Source organism: Dipodomys ordii, unplaced genomic scaffold (assembly GCF_000151885.1).
Source record: "Dipodomys ordii isolate 6190 unplaced genomic scaffold, Dord_2.0 Scaffold6, whole genome shotgun sequence".
Lineage (NCBI taxonomy): Eukaryota > Metazoa > Chordata > Mammalia > Rodentia > Heteromyidae > Dipodomys > Dipodomys ordii.
In genome coordinates this window covers 3481450-3492753 of record NW_012267222.1, presented here as the reverse complement: position 1 = coordinate 3492753, position 11304 = coordinate 3481450, and the positions used below count along the sequence as shown (strand labels likewise).

Here is an 11304-nt window from a genome sequence, read left to right as displayed (position 1 = left end):
CAGCAGACCTGGTGGCCAGGGTGAACGTCCTAGACGGGTGCTGGTCAGTGGTGGGTGACCCCCAGGTGTCTAAGATGGTTTTTGTTTTTGTTTTTTTTTTTTTGCCAATCCTGGGGCTTGAACTCTGGGCTTGGACACTGTCCCTGCACTCTTCAGCTTCTTTTTTTTTTTTTTTTTTTTAACTTTCCTTAATGTTTAAATTGTTCTTTTTCAGAGTGGTCCACTCCAGATCAACTCTGAATCTTTAGCTTTGAGATCTGTTGGCATCAGAAAGGAGAAGAAGAAAAGAAGCCTTACCTTAACTGAGAGCGTCCATTCGGCACTGCGGGAGCTGGTCAGTGTGGCTGAGGGTAAGTACTACATTCAGATCACTAGGTATGGCCCCAGACCCTCAGAATCACTGCCCATCATTAAAGGACAATGAGGACAATGGTTGATTCCAGGTCAATGTCTGTTCTGCCTGCAGAAGAAATGGACGACTGTCTGGTCGTCCTGGTTTGCGGTGCTCAGGATGTTGGAAAGTCAACATTCAATAAGTTCCTGATTAACCAGCTGTTAAATCGGTAAGAGTCTTTTTGTTGTCACTTTGGTGTATTACTAGATGTGTGTATGTGTATGCACACATATGTGCCATTACTCTGCCCTTAGCTTTTTTGTTTATGGCTGGTGCTCTGCCCCCCCCCCCCCGAGCCACAGCTCCACCTCTGGCTTTTTGCTATAAATTTTTTTTGTTGTTGTTATAATTGTTTTTTTGGTTTTTTTGGGGGGTCCGGTTGTGGGGCCTGAACTCTGGGCCTGGGCGCTGTCCCTCAGCTCTTCAGCTCAAGGCTAGCGTTCTACCACTTGAGCCACAGTGCCACTTGCGGTTTTCTGGTGGTTTATTGGGGCTAAGAGTTTCATGTACTTTACTGGGCTTGCTTTGAACCGTGATCCTCAGATCTCAGCCTCCTGAGTAGCTATGATTATAGGCGTGAGCCACCAGCTGGGATTTTTTTTTTTGCTGGTTATTTCAGAGATGGAGTATCTCAGACTTTACAGGCTAGCATTGCCCAAATTCCTCCGCTTTTCAGCCTTCTGAGAAGCTTGCTGGGGCTTACTTGTTTTGGTGCTGGTACTAGAGCTTGAACTCAAGGCCATACAGTCTCTCTTTTTTTTTTCTGCTTATGGCTGATTCTCTGCCATTTGAACCATACCTTCACTTCTAGCTTTTTGCTGGTTAATTGAAATAAGAGTCTCAAGGATCTGCCTGCTTAGAACTGGCTTTTGAACCTCAGTCGTTAGATCCTAGCCTTCCGAGTAGCTGAGATTATAGGGGTGAGCCACCTGTGCCTGGCTGGGAGTTGTATTTAAAGGTAAAGGTGATTATGCACATGCTGTGAATGAACACTGCGCGAGGAGGCCCATCTACCTAGAAGACTGCATGTGGTTGGTTTTGCTTGTGCAAAAGGGATATAAAATTATTGACTGCTATTCACCATCATAAACAATCTAACATTCTGATTGCTATAAATGTGATTTCTCACCAGGTGGAGGTGGCTCACGCCTATAATCCTAGCTACTCAGGAGGCTGAGATCTGAGGATCTCATCTTGGTTCAAAGCCAGCTGGGGCAGGGGCAGGAAAGTCCGAGAAACTCTTTTCTCCAATAAACCACCCAGAAAACTGGAAGTGGTGCTGTGCCTCAATTGGTAGAGTGCTTTCCTTGAGCTGAAGAGCTGAGGGACAGAGCCCAGGCCCAGAGTTCAAGCCCCATGACCGACAAAAAAGAGAAAGTGATTTCTCCTTTTACTGACTAATGTTAAAATTCTCTTTTCTTTTAAAAAAAACTTTCAGTATTCCCTGTGTTGACTACTTAGAATGTGATCTGGGGCAGACAGAGTTCACGCCTCCTGGTTGCATTTCTTTACTGAATATTACAGAACCGGTTCTGGGTATGTATTACATATTTGCTAAATGTCTTACTTTATAAAATTAAAAAATAATGACGCTAAAAAGTCAGTATGTAAAATGTGAGAAATGGGCACAAAACTTGTTTGTATGTATGTTTGTGTATACACTGGGTCTTGAACTCACGGCCTAGGCACTATCTCTAAGCTTTTGTGCTCAAGACTGGTACTCTACTACTTGAGCCAAAGCTCCACTTCCAGCTTTTTTTGGTAGTTGGAGTTAAGTGTCTCATGATGTTTCCTGCCCAGGCTGGCTTTGAACTGTGATTGTCCCTGCCTTCTAGTAGCTAGGATTGTAGGCTTTAACAACTGGTGCCTGGCTAGGTTTTTAATTTTGATGAGGTTTAGGAGTTATTGATATATCCTTACTTTTTTATTTATTTTTTTTTAGTGCTGGGAATTGAACCCAAAGCTAATGCACAGTATACCAGCTTATCTCTGAGCCCTTTTTATTTTATTTTATTTTGCCAGGCCTGGGGCTTGCATTCAGGGCCTGGACACTGTCAATGAGCTTCTTTTGCTCAAGGCTAACATTCTACCACTTGAGCCACAGTGCCATTTCTAGCTTTTTCTGTTTATGTAGTACTGAAGAATTGAACCCAGGGTTTCATGCATGCTATGCAAGCACTCTGCCACTAAAGCCACCTTCTCAGTCCTGTAATTTGTTTTTGTAGTACTAGAGATTGATTCAGAACTTGCTGGCTAAGCACTTTGCTATTAGAACTATATTTCTGGACCTGTGTCCTGGATATTAATCCCTTATCAAGTGTGTGATTTTTTTTCTGGGTCATCTCTCTTTTTTTTTTTTGTTTGTTTGTTTGTTTTGTCAGTTGTGGGGCTTGAACTCTGGGCTTAGGTGCTGTTCCTCAATTCTTCAGCTCAAGGTGAGCACTCTATCACTTGAGCCATAGCACCACTTCTGGTTTTCTAGTGGTTGGTGATAAGAGTCCCATGGACTTTTGTGCCCAGGTTGGCTTTGAACCGTGATCCTCAGATCTCAGCTACGATTACAGGTATGAGCCACTGGCACCCGGCTCCGGGTCATCTTTTTGTTTTCTCAGTAGTAGTTGTGATGTACAGAAGTTCTTATTTTGGTGAAGTCTAATATTCTTGGCATGTGTACACGTGAGTGTGCACGCTCATGCACACGCATGCTGCTGTGGATGGACAGGGCTCATGCAGGCTAGAAAAGTGCTCTCCCTCACACGCTGTTCCCAGCTCTGCTGAGTTAACACTAACCTTTGTCTTCCTAGGTCCTCCCTTTACTCACCAGAGGACCCCACAGAAGATGGTCTATTTCGGGAAACCTTCTTGTAGAAACAGCTGTGAGAACTACATTGAGATAATAAAATATGTGTTCAGCGCTTACAAGAGAGAGTCACCACTGATCATCAACACGATGGGCTGGGTGGTAGGTGAGTAAGGCCGCCTGCTCACACTGCAGGGAAAGGGCAGCCCGCCTGAGTCATAGGAGTCACATGACAGATCAGTACACGCACACTGTTTTCGAGTGAGCATGACCATATCTGTTTCCTTAGATGGATGAACATTTTGTGCTTTTGAGACACAGTCTTGCTACGTAGTTCAGACTGACCTAGAACTTGATCTGTATGCTGGTCTTGAACACTTAAGTTTTCTGGCCTTGATCTCCTAAGTGCTTGGATTTTAGGCACATATATCACCTGTCCCCTTTATCGTTTTTTTTTTTCCTGAAAATATTCAGTATCTTGTAGCTTTTTTCAGATGTGTGTGTACATGTATACGCAATGGTCCTGGGGCCTGAGCACTATTTCTTAGTTTTTTCTTTCAAGGCTAGCACACTACCACTTGAGCCACACCTGCTTCTGGCCTTTGGGTGGTTGGAGATAAAGATATGTCTCACCAACTTTGGTGTTCTAACCCCTGGGAATCATGAGCCTCAGACATTAGCCTCCTAAATTGCTCGGATTACAGGCAAGAGATATCAGTGCTTAGCTTTCCTGTATCTTTTTTTTCCCCCATTCTTTTGTTGTTGGTCGTAGGGCTTGAACTCTGGTCTCAGCTCTTCAGCTCGAGGCCAGTGCTTGACCACAGCCACTTCTGGTTTTCTGGTGATTAATTGGAGATAAGAGTCTCACAGACTTTCCTGCGTGGGCTGGCTTTGAACCATGATCCTCAGATCTCATTCCCTGAGTAGCTAGGATTACAGACGTGAGCCACCAGCGCCCAGCTGTAATGTGTTTTGTTTTTGGGATGTTTGAGTTTATTACATATTCTGGATGATAAGGAGTCTGGTTGCTTTGACATCTGCTGGCTCATTGCGTGCCCTCAGTTAAGTTTGGTTTGTGTTGGGCGGTCTGGTCCTGTGTGTGCTCCAACGCTCTCATCTCCTCCCTCACAGACGATGGGCTGCTTCTGCTGATTGACCTCATCCGGCTGCTGGCTCCCAGCTATGTGGTTCAGTTCACTACGGCCCATACCAGAAACATGCCAGTCCTCACACCTGAATTCGTGGAAGGCACGGATGGCTTGTACACAAAAAGCAAGTCCAGGCACAGAAATCGGTGTTTCGAATTCCCGGACTTGGGAGATAATTTGGAATTTACTGATGAAGAGAAAGACGGTCCTGTTTTCTTGAATGGACATAAACTACTATACGTTCAGTCAGAGTTTATATTTTGTAAAACTTTAAGAAATAGGTAAGTAGGGACTGGGAAGGTGGCTCAGTGGTAGAGCGCTTGCCTTGCATGCCTGAGGCCCTGGGTTCGATTCCTAAGCACCACATAAGCAAAAAGAAAAAAGCTGGAAGTGGCGCTGGGGCTCAAGTGGTAGAGCACTAGCCTTGAGCTGAAGAGCTGAGGGACAGAGCCCAGGCCCAGAGTTCAGGCCCCACGACCGGACCCCCCAAAAAAAATAGATAAGTAAACTGTCACATGGCTAATGATGGGCCCTTCTGTCAAGCAAGACATTCTATTCAGATCCTTAGAAGTCGTGTGCGTGCATGTGTGGAATCCTAGCCCTTGAGAAGCTGAGGCAGAGGGTCTTTCTGCGCTGGTGACTGTAGGCACACCCTTCTGATCTGCTTTTCAGAGAATCACATAACAGAGTTCTTCGAGGCTTGGCTGTGTTGGGTTACCTCAGCTTGCTGATGCCTTCGGTGCCAAAACCACCAAGCTTCCTGCCCAGTCTGACACCCTATCAGGTATGGGGCTCGTCTTCTGTTTTCTCTTGCTGCTGGCTACCTTCTACCCCATTGTATCCATTTTCCGTTGAATCCTCACAGCCCTGTGCCTTGTATTCTGTAATTATCCCCATTCTATAGATGGATAAACGAAGGTGCAGAGAAACTAGTGGCAGAGTTGGCATTCAGACCTAGGCAGGCCACAGGTCTGGTTCCATGTGCTCCCCCCCCCTTCCCTCCTTTTCTCCCTTCCTCTTTTTTTTTCACTGGCCCTAGGACCTAAGCTCAATGCCTAGATACTGATTCTGTCCCTGAGTTTTTTCAGTCAAGGCTGATACTGTACCATTTGAGCCACAGCTCCACTTCTGGCTTTTTGCTGGTTGATTGGAGGTAGGACTCTCTTGGGTTTCTCTTCCTGGGTTGACTTTGAACCTGAGTCCTCAGATCTCAGCCACCTGAGCAGCTAGTATTACTGACGTGTGAGCCACCAGTGCTGGCCAGGTGGAGCTTTCGTCTCCTTGAGCTAGACGCGGTTCAGTCAGGCCTCATCCCAGGCACCTCCTGTGTTACAGAGAGCAGAGGTGGCTCTGCTGTGCCATCTGGCCACATGGGAGCCACGGCTCTGAGCCAGGTTCTCTGCCTGGCACGTGTGGATGCCTCCGTAACTGTGGCAGTCCTAAGAGCTGCTAGTAGAGACCCCGCCTAGAGCTATGAAGGCTGGGGACAGGCGAGTGGGGTGCCTGTCTGCGGCCGCACAGCAATGGCAGCAGACCTGGTGGCCAGGGTGAACGTCCTAGACGGGTGCTGGTCAGTGGTGGGTGACCCCCAGGTGTCTAAGATGGTTTTTGTTTTTGTTTTTGTTTTTTTTGCCAATCCTGGGGCTTGAACTCTGGGTCTGAGCGCTGTCCCTGAGCTTCTTTTGCTCAAGGCTAGCACTCTACCACTTGAGGCACAGCACCACTTCAGCTTTTTCTGTTTATGTGGTGCTGAGGAATCAAACCCAGAGCCCATGCATGCTAGGCAAGCATTCTACCACGAAGCCACATTCCCAGTACCTCTAAGGTGTTTTTTGCTGTTGTTGTTTTTACCCAAGGGTCAGGCAATTGGTTTAATGAAATTTCTTTAAGGTCTTGATTTTTGTTTCTTGGGGGGTTTTTTTGGTCATGGGACTTGAACTCAGGGCCTGAGTTATTTTGCTCAAGGCTAGTGCTCTGCCATTTTCAGCCACTGGCCCACTTCTAGTTTTCATTTGGTTAATTAGAGATAAGTGTCTCATGAACTTTCTTGCCTGGTCTAGCTCTGAACTGTGATCTTCAAATCTCATTCTCCTGAGAAGATAGGTTTACAGGTGTGAGCCACCAGCACCAAGCAACAGGGTCAGTTGTTTTTAGGAAATACTCTTATTTTTTTTTGTCAGTCATGGCCTGAACTCTGGGCCTGGGTGCTGCCCCTTGGCTCTTCAGCTTAAGGCTAGTGCTCTATCACTTGAGTCACAATGCCACTTCCGTTTTTTTCTGCTTATAACAGAGTACTTGTCACCTCTCAATTTGAAATTACCCAGGAAGTAGTAATGTTAGTCATTTTCCTGGAGTCCCAGGAATGTGGGTACTGCTTCTTTTTCCTTTTTTTTTGGTGTTGGGGAGCGCATCCAGAGCCTCTTGCATGTCAGGCATGCGCTCTACCACTGAGCCACACTCCAGTCCTGTCCATTTTTTGTGTTTAGGACAGGGTTTGAACCCAGGCCTTGTGCTCTCACTCTACAACTTAAGACATGCCCCCAAGTGCTGCCTAATTGCAGGTAAGAGTCTAGAGTTTGTCTGATACACTTTGAACCAGACATCAGCCTCCAGAGCAGCAGGTGTGAGCAACAGCACCTGGCTCTGTCCTCTTTCTTAATCCTCATTAGGAATTGAATAGAGAACTTGTGGTTCCGAAAGTCCATTCTGACTTTCTTATATCGGGAAACTCAGTGAACAATGTTTCATGTGCATTTAACTGGATGTCTTCCTCTGTTTTAACTCACTTAAGACATTTCCAGATCTCTTGTGTCTACTTCGACCAGGAAGTACCAGGCATTCAGTTGGGGTTTCTAGCAAGCGTTCCTGGTATACGAAGAGTGTGTGTGGCCTCTTAGGGTCTCTGTTAAAGCTGCAGCCGCCACAAAGCCCTGGTGTTTTCATTCTTTTTGGTAGTGGTTTTGTAGACTTTGCCTTACATCACTGGCTAGTCAGTTGGTGGTAATTAAAATTGGGCTTTTAAGCCAAGCCTGGCCTGGTGGCATATGCCTGGCAGGAGCCTCTGAAGTTCAAGGTCAGCATGCTCTATACAGGCAGACCCTATCTTAAAAACAAGAGGGCCAGGTGCCAATGGCTCATACCTTTAATCCTAGCTACTCAGGAGGCTGAGATCTGAGGATCTGTGTTCAAAACTAGCCTGAGCAGCCAAAACCACAAGACTTTTCTCGCAATTAATCGGTAAAAAGCCAGAGTAGAGGTATGGCTCAAGTAGTAGAGTGCCAGCCTTGAATAAAAGAGTTGAGGGAGAATGCAAGGGCCCTGTTTTCAAGTTCCTCCAGTATTGGCACAGAAGAGGGCAGGTTGGAAGAAGCGAAGAAAGATCGTTCAAAACAAATGATTGATGGGGGTTGCACACTTATTATTTGTTCCTTAGGTCCCTTTTAATTCGGTTGCTATCCGGATTACCCACTCTGATGTGCCCCCCACCCACATCCTGTATGCCGTGAATGCCAGCTGGGTTGGCCTCTGCAGGATCATGGATGACATCCGAGGGTACACCAGGGGCCCCATCCTGCTGGCCCAGACTCCCATTTGTGACTGTGTGGGGTTCGGTGAGTTGACGGCGATGTCATGTCCCTGACTACCAGATCTGCTGGCTCCGCTTCTCCTTACACCCCTTCTCCGCTTCCTGCCGGCTCCTGTGGTCTAGGCCTTGGCCTCTTCTCCAGCCACACATTCTCCCAGGCGGCCTCTCACACTGTTGGTGCTCTGTCTGCTCTCGCACTGTCCTGAATGAGTGAATTAATGCATGCTAGATTTGTGCACCATTAATTTTCAAAAGCATTTTAATGCTGGGCGCCATTGGCTCACGCTTGTCATCCTAGCTCCTCAAGAGGCTGAGATCAGAGATCGCGATTCAAAGCCAGCCCTGGCAGGAAAGTCCGTGAGACTCTTTATCTCCAATAAACCACTAGAAAACCAGAAGTGGCGCTGTGGCTCAAGCGGTAGAGTGCTCACCTTGAGATGAAGAGCACAGGGACAGTGCCTAAGCCCAGAGTTCAAGCTCCATGACCAAAAAAAAAAAAGCATTTCCAGGGAGTATGTCATGTGGTCCTGTGTCACCTGGAAGACCCTGGTGCTTTCTAGTCAGAGCCTTGCCATCAGCTTATCAGGAGAGCCTGCAGACAGTCTGATCGATACTTTGTGTTCTCAAAGCAAAGCTCTGCAGACTTGAGACTTAGTGTCACTTCTTAGCAGTGGGAATGCTGATAGGTGCTTGTGTCTTGAAGGGATCTGTAGAGGTGTTGACATGGAGAAGCGGGTGTACCACATCCTCACCCCCGTGCCCCCGGAAGAGTTAAAGACGGTGAATTGTCTGCTCATTGGCTCCGTCAACATTCCACCTTGCATCTTCTGTGCCCAGGTGAGCCCGCCCCGCGTAGCCCCTGCCCCGCCTCCAGCTCCGGCCGGAGTCCTCGCAGCTGCTGAATGGGAACTGTGTTGTAGAGCAGAATGACGGGGTGAAGCTGGGGTTTCAGGATGGCCCCAGAGGCCTGAGGCAGGAGGGCTGCGGCGTTTTGTCAGGTGCCAGGGCAGGGCCTTCCCTCAGGCTGCGGGGAGAGGGGCAGGAGGGGCCTCCCCAAGACCACCCCAGCACTGGAGGGCAAGGTCTGGGGGCTTCAGGCGTTGAGGGGAGGCCCTGGGAGAACGAGATCCTGCAGCACACCCACCCTCGCTGGGGTTTGGTGTGGAGAGAGATTGAGAGGGTGTGGTGGGGGCTGTCCCCGTCATGGCGCTGCTCCCCAGGATGGACAAGCTCCTTGTGTTTGTGTTTCAGCGGGGGCTGGAGGGAACCATCCCCTACATCACAACCGATTACAATTTCAACCTTCCTGGCGCCTCAGAGAAAATTGGATTAAGAACGTTTACGGAAGCAGAGGGGTTTCAGATCGATCCCACATTTTGCCGGAAAACAAAATGAAGTTCCGACAAGGGGAAGGACTTTCTCCAGAAAGCGCCCCTCCCAGCCTCACTGAGCCAGAGCGCTCGGATTCATGGACTCTCTTATGGACAGGGATTATGTAACATTAATCTTTTCTACTTTTCTCCCTTAGTTCAGATGTGGTATAAACCTGGTCCTGGTCTTTTGTATGTTTAATTATGTGTGTTGTCTGGAATGGTTTCTAAAGAAATCGCAAGGCATGTGGAAGATTTTATACCATTAAAGCCAGAAGCATAGGACTCATCTCAAGTTCTTCAAGGTCTTATTGGACTAGGGATAAAAACAGGGAAACAGGCCACAAACAATGTATCAAGAAGAATAGCGACAGGCTGGCCCACAAAATCCTGGGTGCCTGCCAGAGCCCTGGGCAAGCAGGGAGGGGTCCTACCTCCTTGGAGCCCCTAGGGGGTGCTGAGGTGTTCTGACCCAAATATTGGTACCATCTGCCTTCTTGTCATGTAATCAAGTGTTGTAGCTACATTTTATACAGGTGTGGAGTACAGAGCCCTTTGGAATATATATGTATATGTATGTATATGGGCCTGGGCGCCGTCCCTGCGCTCTTCACCTCAAGGCGAGTGCCCTACTGCTTGAGCCACAGCACCACTTCCAGTTTTCTAGTGGTTTATTGGAGATCTGAGGACAGAGTTTCGAAGCCAGGCCAGGCAGGAAAGTCTGTAAGACCCATATCTCCACTTAACCCACAAGAAGCTAGAAATTAAGCTGTGGCTCAAATGGTAGAGCACCAGCATTGAGCAAAAAAGATAGCTCTTGGGCTCTGAGTTCAAGTCCCAGTACCAGTTTGTGCATACACACAAAACTGTTCCCATTTGGGCTCAGTGGCTCACACCTGTAATACTAGCTACTCAGAAGAAGGCTGAAACCTGGGGTATAAGTATAAAGCCATTCTGGGCAGAAAAATCCATAAGACAGCTCCAGCAAAATGCTGGACTGGAGGCATGGCTCACATAGAGTGCCAACTGGGAGTGAAAAAGCATGTGAGAAGATGAAGCCCTGAGTTCAAGCCCCAGGACCAACACAAAAAAAACACTGGTCTGTGTGGAATTGAGCTCTACGTTGATATAACCCAGCCGTCGGTTCTTCTCAATCTCAGTGCTGTCTGCAGAGCCCCTCAGCATCTTGAAGACACAGCAAAGGATTTACAGCTGGAGTTTGTGTGTGTGTGAGCAAGGGTGGGGGAAATGGGGTCTTGGGGCTTGAACTCAGGGCCTGGGTGCTGTCCCTGCGCTTTTTTGCTCAAGGCTAGCACTACTTTCACAACTGAGGTGGAGTCTCATGGACTGAACTTCCTGGGCTGGCTCTGAACCACAATAATCATGTCTTCGTGTCCTGACTAGCTAGGGTGACAGGCAGGCGTGAGCCACGGGTGCCTGGCTAGAAAATTTCATTTTTCTATTGTTTATTAACTTTGCGGTGAGGGTGAGCACAGGTTCTCACTGTGTTGTCCAGGCTGGTCCTGAACTCAGATCCTGCCTCAGTCACTTGAGCACCCCAGTCGGGGTTTCAGCCCCTACCACACATGCTGTGTCAGGTATTTCTATCATGACTGAGAAAGCTTGCCATGTTTACTCCTCTTTCCTAATTCCTTGTATCACAATAGTGAACACTACTCCTGTAGGTCTATAGTGCAAGGCAGAGACATCCCAGACCAGTTTTAGCCTCCTGACTGCCCTCTGGTAGGTGAAAGTTGGATGCCCTTTGCCAGTCTGAGACAGGCCTTTATTTAGTTCTGGGAGTTAAAGCCACGCCTCACACATGCTCAGGACAGGCTCTACTTTCTTCTTTGGCAATATTGGGGATTCCGCTCGGAGCCGTGCACTTGCTAGGCAAGCACTTTGGCACCTGAGCCATGCCTTCAGTCCAATTTTGTTCTTTTTAATTAAAAAAAAATTTTTTTTTTGGGTCCTGTCGTGGGGCCTGAACTTTGGGCCTGGGCGCT

General features: G+C 47.8%; 1 protein-coding gene across 1 annotated transcript in view; it reads left to right on the top strand.

Annotated features, from left to right (window-relative positions):
* Window positions 1–9583, top strand: part of Nol9 (nucleolar protein 9) — a 16035-nt gene extending 6452 nt beyond the window's left edge. The window contains exons 5-13 of the mRNA XM_013031641.1: window positions 215–350; window positions 467–563; window positions 1833–1930; window positions 3199–3360; window positions 4326–4623; window positions 5015–5126; window positions 7776–7953; window positions 8632–8765; window positions 9180–9583. Coding sequence (XP_012887095.1) covers window positions 215–350; window positions 467–563; window positions 1833–1930; window positions 3199–3360; window positions 4326–4623; window positions 5015–5126; window positions 7776–7953; window positions 8632–8765; window positions 9180–9323 — 1359 coding nt within the window. The 3' untranslated portion in view covers window positions 9324–9583. The remainder of the gene's footprint in view (window positions 1–214; window positions 351–466; window positions 564–1832; window positions 1931–3198; window positions 3361–4325; window positions 4624–5014; window positions 5127–7775; window positions 7954–8631; window positions 8766–9179) is intronic.
* Window positions 9584–11304: the final 1721 nt, after the last annotated feature.